This window comes from Peromyscus maniculatus, chromosome 2, assembly GCF_049852395.1.
Source record: "Peromyscus maniculatus bairdii isolate BWxNUB_F1_BW_parent chromosome 2, HU_Pman_BW_mat_3.1, whole genome shotgun sequence".
Classification (NCBI taxonomy): domain Eukaryota; kingdom Metazoa; phylum Chordata; class Mammalia; order Rodentia; family Cricetidae; genus Peromyscus; species Peromyscus maniculatus.
Genome location: NC_134853.1, coordinates 125,844,200 through 125,861,002, shown reverse-complemented (window position 1 = coordinate 125,861,002; position 16,803 = coordinate 125,844,200). Strand labels below are relative to the sequence as shown.

At 47.2% G+C, this 16,803-nt stretch overlaps 1 protein-coding gene and 1 long non-coding RNA gene across 2 annotated transcripts in view; both read right to left on the bottom strand.

Moving 5' to 3' along the window:
* Positions 1-16,803, bottom strand: part of Plpp3 (phospholipid phosphatase 3) — a 78,914-nt gene that overhangs the window by 23,821 nt on the left and 38,290 nt on the right. The window contains exons 3-4 of the mRNA XM_006987196.3: positions 2,458-2,738; positions 1,990-2,047 (exon numbers count right to left, since the gene is read on the bottom strand). Coding sequence (XP_006987258.1) covers positions 1,990-2,047; positions 2,458-2,738 — 339 coding nt within the window. The remainder of the gene's footprint in view (positions 1-1,989; positions 2,048-2,457; positions 2,739-16,803) is intronic.
* On the bottom strand, positions 6,973-16,803 carry LOC143271924 (uncharacterized). The gene is made up of 2 exons (XR_013049258.1): positions 10,256-16,803; positions 6,973-10,171 (listed from the first exon to the last, which is right to left on the bottom strand). It is a non-coding gene; the product is annotated as an uncharacterized LOC143271924 (long non-coding RNA).

Genomic DNA, 16,803 nt, shown 5'->3' with positions numbered 1-16,803 from the left:
GTGGAGAAGGACAGTTCTCCTCTCCTTCAGGTGAGGTGGGTCAAGAGCTCACATTCCTTCCGCTTTTTTCTGAGAAGGTTCTTTTTTGTTTTTGTTTTTGTTTTTTTTTTGGTAGCCAATATAATGAAAAGAGGCAACAGTGCCCCTTGGAGAAGACCACCCTTCACGTGCCTTTCTGTTTTACTGGCTGTACGATGTCCTTATTAACTTCTCAGATTCAAGTCTGTTTCCACAAACAAGACCATCAAAGCCAAGCCCACAAGCTACAGAGAGATGCGAATGTTTGTGGTGAGCTGTAGGCATAGTGGCTGGCACCCAGCAGGAACCCCAAACCTGCACCCCAAACATGTCAGCACACACCTGGGCAGCAGCAGAGGATATCCTGCCCAGGGCTGGCTTCAAAAGAACTCAGTATTTTTCTCTTGGAAGAAAATGAAGGGAACATGGGGGGTGGGGTGGGGGTTGAACACATACAATTCTCCTAAGCACTTTTACAAAATACTGAAATTACATTTGTAAAATTGCTTCCAGCCCTGGTAAAATACACACATGGAACAGAAACCTAAATATCTTCTAAATTATCCTTTCTGAGAGCAAAACAAAAACAAGCAACTGAAGAATGGAGAGGAGTGCCACTCGTGAATAAATAAGGTCCAGGTCTACTGTTTTTATAGGCTGGGGCCTACCTTTCAGCATTGCATCCTGGGTAATGGGAAGCCGGAGGCCTCTGAACTTGGAAAGGAGTTGGGGAAAAAGCAAAACAAAACAAACTCTGTTTTTTTTCCAATTCCTAATTATGTTTTTAAAATAAGTTGAAATCAAAATGTTCTTTTTCCAAACAGCTTACACTCTTCGGAGCTATGTCCGACCTCTCTGCACCTTCTCGCTCTGAACTCAACTGGAGCAGCTGAATGCAGGAAGTGCCTTGGCTGGGGACCTCGTTCAAGGGGAGGGGGGGGGGGGGGAGACCGTGTTTCACTGACAAAGGAAAGCAGAGCGGCCTGCTGTCCACCGGGCAGCTGGAGTGGAGGAGCCTGTCCACTACGCTGTCTGAGCATGCCCGAGGAAGCCAGCCCGGGAAGAGCAACATGCGAATCCAAATCACATCCCCTGCTCCAAGGCAAACGAACTCAGACACACTTCCTAATGTCTCTGGATCCAGGAAATAGGAATACAAATTTTGCACTTTGTGAGTTCCTGGACATTAGAAATACTTGGTAAAAGTCAAAAATCACTCTCAGCAAGCGAGCTAACGAAGGCCAGTGAGAGAGCTCAGCGGGTAAAGGCACTTTCTCCTTGACAATGCAAACAAGCCCAATGATTTGAGTTCAGTTCCTGGAAGCCAGGTAAAGATGGCAGAGAGAACTGATTCTGACTGCCATAGGCACACCATAGCGTGTGCAGGCCTCCTCCCATATAAACAACTTAAATTTTTTTGAAGTGATATAAATGAAGCTTCCTGAAGTTCTTCTATTGATATACTACAAAACAAACCCACACAGTGCACAATACGAAGAGCCAGATCAGAAGCCTTGGGTTTGAATATCACTGCGGGTGCATTTGTAAATTTAGCAGTTCACTTAGACCCCCTGGGTCTAATAATCCTTTCCCACTACAGAGCAGCATCTGTAACATAAGGTTATTTTCAAGACCAAAGGAGTCGTGGCTTCCCAGAAAGCAATGCTTGTACCATAAACTAGTACACAAGTATCCTCTATCCCTCTGTTATTTCAAAATGGACACAACAGTCCCTATTTAGCAGCAGGGGGAACGGATTTTTATCTAAATAATAGAAAAAGCCTAGAAATGAACAGGACTTCTGCTATGGGAGTATTGAGCTCTGATGAGATCTAATGTGCCCAGCTCCACCCCCCCACCCTCCCCACCCCCCCACCCCCGCCCAAGGATTTCACATGAATTATATCCTCAATGATACCAAGGGGGTAAGCTATGGTTGGGCACTGCTCCTGTTAGGGGACAGAAACTTACCACCAGATACAGCATAGTAAACATGGAGAAGGAGGCGTGGCCCGAGAAGAAGGACTTCCTGCAAGAACAAGAGAGGACCATGAAAGGACCATATTCACATCCCCAGTGTTCGCTCTTCTGTCTTCCCTTCCCTAGACTCGGAATCTTGTTCACTTTTGCATCCTTGGTAGTGCTTTGATACATGCCTGGAATGTAGCAGGCACCCATAAATAAACAAGAGAATGAATGAATGAATGAATGAATGAATGAATGAATGAATGGGTTTAGCAATGCCATATCACAATGATCAATTTACACATCTGTCTTGATCATTTGGCTGTGAGTTCTTTCTTTGAGAGCAGGTACTACGCTTTCTTCCTCATCTAAACCAGAGCCCAGCACCTGTGGTGTTCTGGGGGGTGCTCTCTAAACCTCACTGTGTCAAGAAGGGCAGGCACCTGTTGTGTCTGTGTGGTGGCGGCATCCTACCTGGCCTCCTGGACTTTGCTGTCTTCTCCTCTGCACCTATAGTTCTGAATGTAGCCCTCGGAGCAGTTGATCTGACTGAAATCAGGGTCACAGACACTCAGGAAGTGAGGCCGCAGACGCCCGATGGACACCTTGGCGATGTCTGTGAAGGACTGGCTAATGGCGCAGCCGAAGAGGAAGCAGCCCACTTGCTTATAGAGGGCGGCCACGTAAGGGTTCTGAATGGTAGATCGGGACTTCTCCTTGAGGTAATAGATCCGGTAGAATTCCCCTGTGATGATCTGAAATGAAACGAATAAGGAAGTTAGGGAGAGCTGAGACATCCTCAAAGCTGATGCTGTAAAACCACACTACGTGACAACAGGAGAACACAGTCAGTATTTAACTATAAGGTGTAATCCATAGAATCTGCCAGGTGGTGGTGGCGGCGGCGGCGCTCGCCTGTAATCTCAGCACTCGGGAGGCAGAGGCAGGCGGATCTCTCTGAGTTCAAGGCCAGCCTGGTCTACAGAGTGAGTTCCAGGACAGGCTCCAAAGCTACAGAGAAACCCTGTCTCAAAAAAAAAAAAAAAAAAAAAAAAAATCCACAGAATCCTAATTTCCTACTTAAATATGTATATTTAAATAACACAAAGAGAAACAAAGTGTGAACATGGCTGTCATTTTCTTCTTTAAAAAGATTCTTACATTGCCATAGTATCTCTGCAACAACAATAAAACCCACCAAGTATAAATATATATATATATATACATATAATATACATATGTGTGTGAGACTAATGTATATCTGTATATATGTACATCAAAAAGGACTCAACTATAGAAAACAAAAGAAAATAAAGGCTCAAGGGCACGATTAAAAGGGACACGTCAGGGACCCCCGTGAGCAAATCTTAGGGTTCTGGGAGGTGGTGAAGGATTTTTAGTACTAGTTCAACTCTGGTGAGGGTCCCGTCTTGGTGCTAGCATTGATGAGCATTTCCACCATCCATAGTGAATCCAGGCTCTGCCACCTCCCTCCACCCTCCAGCACTAAACCTCTCAAGCTTCACATGCCTCAGCCTCCTGCCCCATAAACAGAGGTGGCTGGCCTTTGCAGAGTCGCTGGTTTATGTGAGATAGCATTGGCAGGAAATGTGCTGGGTCATGGAAGGGAGACTTTATTATTTTTTATTATTTAACATTCATTTATTTAATTTTCTATAGAGAATTGAACCCAAGGCCCCATAGTGACATCTCTAGCCCTATTTTTTTTTTTTACACCTATAGTCTTATGAAAACAACAACAACAGAACCACTGGACTAACCTAGGCACAGTGACATACACCTACAATGCCAGAAAGATCAAGGGTTTAAGGCCAGTCTGGGCTCCATAATAAGACCCTGTCTCAAAAACAAGAACAAAATAACACTGAAATAAAAGCCAACATTCAATACGGTACCTTTAGGTACCCGAATTCCTCAGCTGGGCTTTGTTGTCTCCTTAGGCTTGAAAGCCAAAGAAGGAGGCTGATTTGCATGCTCTTCCATGATGTACTATATCCCCGCTGCTGAAACTGCCTGGCTTTCCAGCAAGCACGGGCCAGCTGCCACTCCATAAGGTGAATGTGGACAGTGTCTCTCTGCCGTTAGACTAAATTGCCTTGGGTGGATGCACAACCGTGCAGCCCGCTCCCCTTGTCTTAACTCCACGGCACAGCTGTGGCCACTTCCTGGTTGCAACCCCAGGCCGGGGACAGTGATGGTCAGCTCATCGCTCACCACAAAATTCCCTTTCATACTTCCTCCCCTGGAGGATGATGAACCACACTTGCCCTTTCAGCAAGCAGATACATTCACAACCACAAGGGAAGCAATAGATTGGCACATCTGGGGCACTCCTTTGCAGAGGTTCCGTTATTCCTTTACAGTGGGGTAAGGCATCGAGGCGTGAGTGTAACCCAGGTCCTCAATGGCCTCAAAATGCAGGGGTGGGTGGTGCATAGAATAAACACACCAGCTGGGTCCAAGGACAAGCAGGTGCCAGGGTGGGAACAATGCTGACACAAGAGCCCTGGGTGACAAATGTACTGTATTTGTAAGTGCCACACTTTCCCCAGATCGTACTGAGGATGATTCTACAGGACAGGGATGGTTAAAGGCTGGCCCAGCCAGCGTACCTGCCTAGCTGTTCCCTGAGAAAGCAGACCTAATATTTAGCTCCCCATGGGTACTCAGACATGGTCACTGAAGGAACAGACAGATGTCAGGCAGTGGGAGGGAGATAGGTCAGTCCTCAGAGATGCACAACTGGAAATGTCCCCTAGTCCTCGCCAATGCCCCTCTGATAACCTGCCACAGAGATGAAAAATCTGAGAGGTATAGCAAGTCAGATACAAAAGCAGCCATTCTATGCTGATCAGTCTAGAGCCCCGATTCACCTGCTCCCAAAGACTGGACCTAGGTGCACTTGCTCTTTGCCCAATGTTCTTTCCTACCATTCCTGATCCAATTCCCTTTCCAACCTGTTTGGACTTCTACCCTATGGAATCTTACAGGCTAACACTGTAACAATGTCCCGATGTCCATTACCACAATCTTGCTCACTGACTTCTGATTCTTTATTTATAAATCACACTCAGGTATGTTTACATGGAGGGGGATGGGCACTGAATGAAAAAATCAAGTAGCCTCGGTTGGAGTCCTCACCCAGTGAGTGAATTTGGAATAAGTTCTCTGTTTGCAGAATCATGGTTTAGTACTTCAGAACAGTATTGACATTTACCCTCAACGCTGCTGTGCGGGCTTCCTAAGCAAGCAGAGGGAACAGGGAACAGGAAGGAAGGTTTCTTGTGAAAAACACCTACAAGCAAGGAGCAGCAGGACCAAGGCCCTGGGCACAATGCCTGCCCCTGGATTGCTCCTGAGTTTCCAGGACCAGGCCACTGACTTAGACAAAGACATCCTGGCTCAAGCATCATTCGGTGTAATTTTCTGTTCGTGGTAAGAAAGAACATGTGGGTTTCTCCTGCAAATGAGCATCTTTTACACGGACTGACCGGCTAATTTTAGGCACGAGTCACTTCTGTGCAGGACACTTTCGGGAGAAAGGGTTTTATGACAATTCAAGGACACTCTCTTCAGGCCTAACCTCTCAATATTCTAAAACTCCTATGGTGTGGCCATCTCAGAGAGCTCTGAGTGAAGATCCTGGTAGGATGGGAAGATCAAGAGGGAAAAAGAGATCGTATGCCACCTCAAACCCCTGACAATGTTGCTCCCAGCAGCCATTTCTCACAGTTCCTTTGAACTGTTGTTCCATTTGGTCCACAACTCTGTCCAGAAGGCAAGCCCATTATACAGATGGGGGCTCTGGGGCTCTGAAGGATGGAGCCTGGTAAATGACAGAGGAGTAAAGCCCCACTGTCTCTCAGTTCAAAGATACGGCGTGGGCTACCCAGAGATTAGCTTGTTAGTTCTGTTATTATCAAAACGATTTTCTACGGTGGAGGAGCAGTTGTGTGTCCCCAGGACAGCCGGGCTGAAGCCACTTAGCAGACACAAGGCTCCAGGACCACATGGCTTCTGGAGCCACCCTGACAGATTGCACCGTTAATGAGCAGCAAATTATGTATTTTCTCCGTCCCCTCGTACGGAAGGGTCGAGGAGTCGACAACACAGCCATAAATCATCATTATGAACCAGGGGACTCAGCTTCTTGTAATCCTAACCCTTAAAGGCTGTTTAATGAAACTTGGGCTGCACCTCGGCAGGAGAGGCAAGGGCTTAAACCGTTCCCTGACATGTTATTCGCCTACTCTGGAGTCTCAGATTTACTGCTTTCGGACTTTATTCATTATTCACAATGTTTTCATTCCTGGGTCATAAAATGAGCACCCCCTTCTCTCCAAAGGCTTGGTCCCCACCCCCAGGGTCCACATTTCTGCCTCAGTCAGCAAGGTTCTGATATGTAAATTTCACTTTGGAGAAAAATGCCTTCCATGTTGATCTCTCTCTGAAGCAGCGAGCAGCCGATCTGGGGGCGATGGCCGGCTGCCAGACCGGCAGAGAACTCTCCTCTACCTGCCTTTTAAGGCCCTTGGCCCGGAGTCTGGAAACTCATACAGAGGAAAGCATGGCAATTAAGCTACAAGGGGACAGAAAGGGATGGGTCCTGGCCAGCCAGCCAGTGGTCGGGAAGCTGTCTCCAACTGTAAGGGAGAGCCTCTTCCTGCCTTTTGTGGTGAAGAGGAGCCCAGATACCCACGTCTTTTCAGATATGAACTGTTCTGGAGAGGAAATGGAGAGGGACATTAGGCCAGCCTTAGTGGGAAGGACAGGGCATAGTATAGAGAAAGAAGCACCAACCCGGGAGCCAGGAGGTCTCAGTGTGATCCCATCTATTACTTTCCAGCCAGATGACTTCACCTGTCTGGGCTTAGGTGTCCCCATATAGAAAACAGCATTAATATCCACCTTGTGAGGCTGGCAGGGGACTCCATAGGTGATATGTCAAATGCCCGGCACCTCCAAAGCTTTGGTCTGTTTTTTTTTTTTTTTTTTTTTTTTCCATCTTCTTCCATATTTAGGAGGGGTTGGGCAATATAATAAAAAAAAAAATCAAAGCACTCTTTAAGAATATCTTTTCCAAGAGTTCTTTGCAAAAGAACATTTCAAACTGGATGTAGGGAGCATAACCTGGCAGGGCAGAAGCAGAAAATGTGTGTGTGCAGACGCTGGTTTCGATCCTTCCAGGAAAAGAAGGAAAGAAAGAAAGTGCAGAAGGACCCCCTGCCCCCCCCCCTCAGCTGCTCTGTGTTATTTGAAACGCTCTGCTCTATTTATAAATCACCCCCAAGAAAAGTAATATTTTTATGCATTACATCCTAACAATTCCTCTGCTAGAGACTGAGAACCCCCCTCCTGTTGACTCTGAAGGGCTAACGTCCCTATATTCTGTTCGGCTTTAATAATATTTACACAGCATTTTACAGCTTACAAAGCGCTTTTCCCTCCTCCGCATTGTCCGTTTCTCACAGCACCCCGCGGGCCACTATATGATTACCAAGGCTTTTTAAGTAAGAGCGGTGAAGGCCACCAGAGAGGCCAGTGAGCCACCCTGAATAAAAAAGGGGTGGTGTTGGGGGGGACTGCTTGACAGCCCCATCGCTGACACCTGGCCTCCTCCTCACTCCTGTGTTCTTCCGGGTGTTACCAAGGAGGCCGTTTCTTTGAAGTCCCAGTGGGTAGCTGGCCCTTATGTCCCAACGACAGAGACATATTCTTGTCGTATGCTGGCACTTGTAGCCACCTTCCCAAGTTGTTGGTTTTGCCTTACCCAAACCCCTACATCTCATGTTTGTGGGTCAACAAATTTCTTTGTGCCCAGAAAAGATTCATTCAACAAACATTTGATGATGGAGAATCATTTTTCTCAAGTCCCAAGGCAAAGGAAAAATATAATATACTTGGGTTCTACCTCTCAAGATGGAGTCAGGAACGAAACGGTACTTTCTCTGAAGGCAAATGTTCCATATACTAAAAGAAACTGCCGTATCTTTACTTAAGTATAAGTAAGTGACTGGAAAATTCCCACTTGACTGTCTTCAGCACTTTGCCAATACAGTGCACGCTGGCTGGGAAAGACCATAAAGACACTGGCATTTCTAAGGCCACAAGTGGTGATCCTGGGCTTTATGGGTATGACAACTCTGACCTCTGAGACAGGGATGACCAAGAAGCCAGAGAGAGACCTCAGAAGCCCATTAGGGCTGCAATTAGCAGGGCTACCTGTGCCCACAGGCCTCGTGAAGAACATAGTTTCAAGGGCCACTATTTTCCCAGATGGCAGGATCTCACATTCAAAGGCCTCCTTGAAGAGATTCTCTGCCAGTCAGTCCACGCGAGCGTCTCCGGGCAGCTCTCTCCAGAGTGTTGCACACTCCCGAACCCACACTCCTTTTCTACGTTGAATGTGTCAGGCTTCCTTAACATGGTACCGCTGTGTGTTTCTTCCCATTTCGATGCTACTCTCTCCGTTTCCAATGTCTCCACATCTGGCTTCTACTCAACAAATCCGAGTCTTCGGTAGATTTGCATCCCCAGCTCGCGGCTGTGATTTTAGCTCTGTCAAGGTGATCTCCTGAAGAGCAAATGCCCCTCCCTCCCCCTGGTCAATCCTGTCCCAGTCTCCTGCCAATTCACCCAAGTGGACATAACGCCCGTAGGTCAAGCTAGCCAAGTTCAAGATTAAACCTAGCCCTGCCCTTCACCACCAAAGTACTTCCCTCACCCTGTATTTCTGTTCCACGTGTCCCTAAACATAACCGCAAAGAGCCCGAATCGTAAGCCTTCTCCCTTTTCCTTATTCCACTGCTATCAACTTCCATTTGCCCAGCTATCACAAGGTCCCTCCAGTCAGCTTCCCCCTGTTCCCATTGTATTGCCACCGTGAGGATTCAGGCTTCATTCTTACCATGGCTAGAAAACTGACCAAGCTAACCTAAAACAACATTCTTGTCAATCTCTATCAATTAATTGGAGTGTAAATTCCTCAGTCAGAGACCTCGACAGTCCTGCCCCAGTCTCTGTCTACCTGAACCTCGTCAGCGTCCTTGTCCCCGTCCCTCCAGCCAAACAGGTCTGCTCTGCAGTTCCTGCAAGCGGACCAGAGTTGCAAAATCTCCTCCATTGTCAACAGAAATCCCTTTCTCCCTGCAAGTCAAGGTTTCTGGTGAAAAATCCTGTAAGGCTCAGGTGCCAGCTGGTCTTGGCTTTTTCACCTCTGCACCTGGAGTAAGTAGGGGCGCTAAACCAGGCTCCTCATCCACAAACGTGAGGGTGGTGCTGGTTATCAGCAGCTGAGAGTTTTCTGATAATGACACAGGACATACGCTCATTAAAAAGATGATCAAGTCTGTGTGTGTGTGTGTGTGTGTGTGTGTGTGTGTGTGTGTGTGTGTGTGAAAACAGCTCGAAGTCCTCTTCCCCAGAACTCCCAGGTACTTCACACCATCTACATTTGGTGACCTCAAAGCCGGAGAATAATAAATTTTTCTGTTTATTTCTTAGTCCCAAGTACAAGGAAACTTTGACATGCATTGTCCTTAAAGAACTCTTGTCCCTAGGGCCCACTACTTTGATTTCCGTTTTTAATTTTTTCTCTAATTTGTTTCCCTCCTTGAGGCTTTAACAGGACGGCTGGTCTTGCTCTTGCCTTGCATCCCCTTTCGACCACATTTTTCAAGGGCAAAATCACACCTTATACATTAGCTTCTGGGCCCCAGTGTCTGCCACCAGGGAAAGGCCCACTGAGCATCTACCTACACAAAGTAGGTGGTGGCCACCATGGCTGTCGTTACCCTCCTCCTCCTCCTCCTCCTCTTCCTTCTCCTCCCTCCCCTTCTTCCTTTTCTCCTATACTGGGGGCTGAGTCTAGGGCCATGGGCTTAGCCTGTTCCCCCTGTTCTAATCGTTTCACACAAATCACTGCTGCACACTCTCACCAGTGGCCACTTGCCCAGAGGCCTGGATGTTTTGTCTTCATACAGGTAGCTCTCCAAGGCCAAGTACTAAAAGCTTTTATAGCTGACTAAAAGAAAGATGAAGAACACTCTACACAGCACCTAACATACTGTAGATAAAAACAACAAACAAACAAATAAACAAACAAGAAAAGAATGTCTATTAGAAGACTTGGGCTTTAAGCAAGTCAGACCTGAGTTTGAATTCCCACCTTCACTTTTTTTTTTTTTTTTTGGTTTTTTTGAGACAGGGTTTCTCTGTGTAGCTTTGCACCTGCGCCTTTCCTAGAACCCACCTTCACTTTTATTCAGCATAGTAACCTTGTATGAAATCACTGACTTCACTGTCCTCGATCACCCCTAGTTGGGGAAAACAATGCCTACCTCATATCGCTGCTGAAGAACACTTAAGATAAGGTAAATTTGTTTCTAGCTCCTCAGCTAGCTCATAAAGGGATTTGGCTGTCCCACTACACTCTGACTCCCCCAGAATCTATCCCTCGGACTCCTAAGCATTGCTACTTAAGGCAGAGGCTACTGTCACCTTCATGTTAGCTACTGTTTGCAAGTAGTCATGAACGCTAAGGGCTGAACAGAACTAGAGAGGAACTGCTGTGGGCCCCATTCCTTTCCAAAGGCTGGAGTGAGCATGGGAGCTGGAGAGAGCGAACGAAACCCCGGACAGAGTCAGTCAATGCCCGTGTTTGCTAAATCACAAATAGATGCCCCCTCCCACAAGCCCCCAGGGATAAGAGGGTCTCTGCAGCCATCTGATCAGGGGACAGCATAGCCGAAGGATTAATGGGGCCTCTCTCTGTTGGTGGTCTTGGTAATTGCACAGATGGAGTGGACTGTAAACTGGGGGACTGGGTCTCCCACTAACTCACTGCTGGGCCAGCACGGCTTCACCTTTTTTTTCAGTTGAAAACTCAACTAACCTTTAATGAGGAGCAATGTTGGGGACCTTGTTTTCTTGGCAGAACTCGTGCAGATAAAGGGAGATGGGGTGGGGGTGGGGGAACTAATGAAGTCCAGATGTGGGCCAACTGAAGCCTGATCCTGAATAAACAAGCTCTGGAGGTATTAAGCTCTTCTTCTTGTCTCTCCAGTAAGAAATTTGCATGTGGCACAGAGTATGTCCCCATGTTCCTCATGGAGCGTATTTAAGGCTTCTGGGAAACAAGCAGGATCCTCTGGCATCTCAGGCCCATTGCTTTTGATTTTCTGCCCATGACTGAAAGCATCCTTGGTGATTTTTGTACACTTTATATAAAGCACCATGGCCTGCATCTTGAATCAACACTATTAGATCATATTGGATCAGTCCCATCTCCCTCCCCCGCCACCTCCATTCCCCCGCCCCGTACAGCTAACAGGACACAAACTTGGAGACAGACAAGAGAAGTCAGCACCCCAACAACAGGGTCAGAGGTAGGCTCAGAGTTCTCTGGGATTTCTGGAAGGTGGGGGAAGGTGGTAGCCAAGGAATGCTCCCTGGAGACGCCCTCTTGGTGTCTGTTCAGTGCCTATCACATTCCATCAGAGGAGGCTCTCAGGAACCTGTCATCCAGCAGGAGGGACCAAACCTAGACTGGAATCCCACAACAAGGCAACGGGTACTAAAGGTACTATTCGCTTGTTTGAGATGGGGCACTTGTTGGCTGTGTGATGAAACTATGTGCACCTCACCACCATGTGCCCCCCACCTGGTGCACTAGAGGCCTGTGAAACAGCTGTGGAAGGGAGGCAGACTAGAGAGGACAGCGGAGGCGTCAAGACTTTAAAAGCCTTGGCGGCTGTGGGATCAAGACTGTTGCCCTGACGTTGCCAGCCCTATGAAAGTCACTGATCATCCTCGAGCCCGGCTGGCTCAGCTCTTGACATTCATTCTCCCAGGATGACTACCGGGGCTAATAAAGAGAGCGTGCGCAGAAGAGCTGCGTCACCAACTAGGCATCACTACAGAAAAGCAAGCACGGATCTCACAGATCACACACACGTAAGAGCACTTGACCTGAAGGCCAAAATAAGCCCAAGGAGTTAATGACTGGTCAGCCCACTTTTACAGAAAAGGAAAGTATAGCTCAGAGAGTTTCAGTGGCTTGCTCACTGTTAGCACAGGTGAAAACAAGGAAGAACAGAAGTTGAGACACAACCCTAAGACGGATGGTGCCAAAGTCTGAGGTTTTTTTTTTTTGTTTTTTAGTTAGGAGTATTTTTGCACAGCTGGGTTTTCGAGGGTAAGTAGCATGCTTATGGACAGCAGGGAGGGAGACTGACTTACGATATACCCACGCATCAATTCCTAGATACAGGGAATCTATGTAAGCCCATCTTGGGGTCTGATCATGGCAAGCACTGAGCCCATGTTTATTGAACAGGACAATGACCATTGCGGGGGGGTGGGGGGCATTAAGACCTTTGACCTTAATAGTCTTGATGGGCACCACTGCAAGGCACCACTGAAGGAAAGCTAAATAGGACGTGGGCTTTTACTATGAGTTGTTCCTAGCCTGGCTGCTGCTAGAGTCATTAAGCCTTTGCAAGGCAGGTCAGGGACTGCTGCTGTGTGGACCTGGAAGGAATTCTTATGCTGTAATTCCAGAATCTGATACACATCTGAAAAAGAGGTCAAAATGACGACGTTTTTTCCACAGGTTCTGCCTCAGAAAGGTGTCTGCTTTCTCTATAACCTCTCAAGCTTTGCATCTTGAAGCCACCCTGATCTCCTCCAGCACCATTCCAATCCTTTGTTGTGGTGACTGGGCAAACTGGATCCAGGGCATGACTCAGTCAAGGCTCCTCTTGCTGTGTGAAACAAACCTGACATTGAGCAGAAGGTGCAGGGCAGTTGGTAGCAAGCTGATGCGATTTCCGGTTCGGCAGCCTGCTCCCCTGCCTGACTGTCCCTCAGGCTCTCTGGTCAGGAGTCGATTCTGGGTGACGGCAGCCAGGCTCAGGGGGCACTCAGGTTGAGAGAATGGGAACTGTGTCCTGCTGCTGCTGTCTGTAGCCCGGATAGCTTTTCCAGAACCGAACATAGCAAAGCGAGTTATTCATCTGCCCCTGAGGTCTTCGCTGACCTCTTCTCCAGGAGCGCTCTTGGCATTACGGCAAGCAAGCAGGCTAGTAGACCTCTATAGGTGAGAGCACACACGTCACATGTGCCTCTAGCGGAAATGCACTGGCAGCTGGAGCAGGAGGCGGAAGTACTGTTGCAGAGAGAAACGAGAGGCAAGAGGCCTCGGATCTAACTAATGACATGAAAAGATTGGTCGTGGTCAAAAGTGGGGGTTGCTTTCCAGACTCCATTTTAACTATATATATATATATATACATATATATATATATATATATATATGTGTATATATATATATATTCGTGGCTCAGTTGAGTCACCATATTTTGACACTGTGTCTTCATTTGCAATGAAGACAGCTAACATTTATTGAGTAAACTTCACTGTGCCTGGCACTGAGTTTCTCTCTCTCTCTCTCTCTCTCTGTGTGTGTGTGTGTGTGTGTGTGTGTGTGTGTGCGCGCGCGCGTGTGTGCTGATCTCATTTCAAAACTTTAGCAAACATGTCTACTTACATACTCTTTCCATATAATGCATGAATTTACTGAGGCTGACCAAGCTCAATTAACTTGCAATAGGACCCACAGTAGACGAGCTCAGATATGCACCAGAGCCTATATCTTTAACTAGCTCTCGGTGTTTCTTTGAGGGTGAACTTTATTAACACTGTCTCCATGTTTCCCTGGCACACAGTAGCTCTTGACCAGGATAGCAGTTATTGTATGTATTTTTTTTCTATATATTTAAAAAATTTTTACCATTGGCATAGGAGGCTGGCACGTGTGCCACATTGACCATTCGGAGGTCAGACCAGAGGAACACTTTTAGGGGTTGATTCTCTCCTTCCACCTTGAGGTGGGTTCCAGAATCGAATTCGTGTCCCACACCAAGTCCTCTACCTGCTGAGCCATCTCACTGACCCTGCTGTGGGCTGTGTATCTCGCCAGGTGTTTCTCTGAACTATACAAGGGCTTGATTAAAACCTATTTTACTGACGCCATTGCTCATCCTATGATGAGGGGTCCAGCACGGAGTGTGTCAAGGAAACCTGGGTACCCAGGGGACATTTCAGTGAAAACATCAAGGTGACAATGATAAAGGACAGGGACACGAAGCACCTAAGAACAGGTGTGAAAAGGAATTAGGAACGTTGGGACCTCTGGAGGAGGCACGGCGTGGGGGAAGACCTGCTGACCAGGACTTCTGCTTGGAAAAAGAAAGACAGGAAGGAGATACCAGCCTTTGGAGAAGCCGCTTTAACATTTTCTTGTCTATTGTGGGGCCTGGGAGAGACCAAGGGCTGTTCCCACGTACAAGACTCCATCTAGCACACTATACAGGGCGTTTGTAGGGCCACGATGTTTGAGTTGAATCCTCTTGAGGAACAGTGGATACCATTTTGATTTTATAGAGGAGGAAACTGAGGGTGATGGGTACCAATCTGTCACTCGATTCACCTTTGGAACAGTGTCTGATTCACCTTTGGAACAGTGTTTAATTCACTTTCTACTGTGTGCCTAAGAGCAGCCCCCAGGGCATGCTGGGAAAAACACCTGGCAGAGCGCCTGAACAGCACGTGATGTACCTGTCCTGAACCTGTTCTTATCACAAGACTCCTAGATTATAATGTGCTCTCTTAAAGTATTCAATTAACCAATCCTCTGTCTGTCAAGAACACCTGTTCAAACCTCAGCAAGACATACTCTACAATTACCTGCTTTCCACAACAAATGCCCTTTTCAAGAAAAGCCATTCTTCCCGAAGAACTCATTTCCACAACCATCAATTTGGAGTAATAGTAAATCGGACCTTTCATTTTTTAGCTTTTGAACAGAGATCCTTCGTGCACCTTCCCAAGCTACTGTGACTGCCAAATGGGCTGTTTTTTTCTTTTCCAGATTGGAAAGAGTTCTACAAGCTTCCCTTGCCATTGCCCAAATTCAAACTGTTGATTAAAAAACAGAGAGGGAGTTTCAGGGTTTACAACCAACCCCCAGAGTGGGCAAGTCACAAGAAAAACTTGTGTTAGCAGTATCTTACCAGTCACCACCCGGACCAGGCCAGTTAAGCTAACTGTCTACCCCCTGAAGCAGTCAGCTCATCTGGAGAGGCTGGCCATCCTGAAGTGCATGTCTGAAAGATGGGAGGGGGGCTTTGAACATCCAGGCATAGGCTTGGACCCTAGGTTTTACTAGCTATAGGCTCTGAGCATGTCCTTTATCTAATCTGTCTGGGCTACAGATTTTCCCTCTGCATAGTGGGGCTAGCAGGCCAGAGTTCCACCTCCAAGTTGTGTTCCTCAGAAGAGCAGTTCAAGGATCTCCGGGATTTATGGTCCTCCAGGATGTATGTGTTGCCCCTCCTTTTCACCCACAGGGCCGGAGTTCAAGGGCAGAGCACAAACTTAGAAAAAGCTGGAGGAGTAGACAGCTGTAAAACTGTAAACCTCACACACCATAACAGTGGCTTTCAAAGAATGACCCTTCCTGTCTCCGGTCTCACGTGGACACACCAAAAGAGGGCAGGGCCCAGGTGGACCACACCCAAATTCCCACAAGCTAGCACTGCTCCAAAGAATCCTGGACCTTGTCACAGTCCAAGTGTGTCACATTTCTGCAGCATTGTTCATGAGGGCTATATCCTTACAGGGAAGCAGTGTCAGGCTGGACTTTATACGTGCACCCCAGTAACCCGTTCAGCAATTAAGCATTCGCAAAGTATTTTAATACCGATTGTGCTGTTAGTTTTATGTTAACTTGACACAAGCTAGAGTCATTTGGGGAAAAGAAACCTCTATTGAGAAAATGCTTCTACGGGATTGGCCTGTGGGCACGATATGGGGCATTTTCTTGATTGATGATACTCGTGGGAGGGCTTGGTTCACTGTACATAGTACTACCCCCGGGCTGGTGGTCCTGGGTGCTAGAAGAAAGCAAGCTGAGCAAGCCATGGAGAGCCAGTCAGTAAGCAGCACTCCTCCATGGGCCCTGCTTCAGTTTCTGCCTCCAGGTTCCTGCCCTGACTCCCCTCAGTGTTGGACTGCTACCTGGACATACAAACTGACACAAACCCTTCCCTCCCCAAGTTGCTTTTGGCCATGGCATTTACCACAGCGGTAAAAAACGCTAAGACATTCATGATCTTTTATACTTTTTTGTAACACTGTGAAGCAATGCGCTCATCCTCACTTTTAAAGAGTCAGGCTTGCTAGTAGAGGGTGGGGTCTAGATCAAGTAATCTGAATTCCAAGTCCTGTTTATTTTACCACCACAGCCACAGGGCAGGAAAATGGAATAGTATGCTAGAAATTTGCAAGGACATGGTCACTCCCACCGCAGCTCAGCAAAGGTGAGGCAGGAGCACAGAAAACACCTTGGCTAGCTGCCAAGGATGGGACTCAGCCTCATAGCACAGTGGCTCAGAGATGAGACCTTGGTGTAAGAGACGCCTCAGTTCGAATCTCAACTCGGCAACTTATTAACTAAGTCTTACTCTGTGGACACTGGAAGAGAAAACCAATAGTTAAACTCCATTAGATTGTCGTGACGATAGTTTAGAAGGTGTTTCTAAATGTGTATATGTTTATCTCCCAGTAAACGTTGGTTTTAGAAATAGTATTAGCGGCAAAAGACAAAAGAAGACTGGACGAGGTTCTCTTTGGTGGAAGTCTCTCTGGGCTGGTTGCAATGGTTGCAAACCTCCAGTGGCTCAGATATGGTGCAGTCTAAGACAGGAGGCCGTCAGATCAGTACGGCAGAGGCAGGAC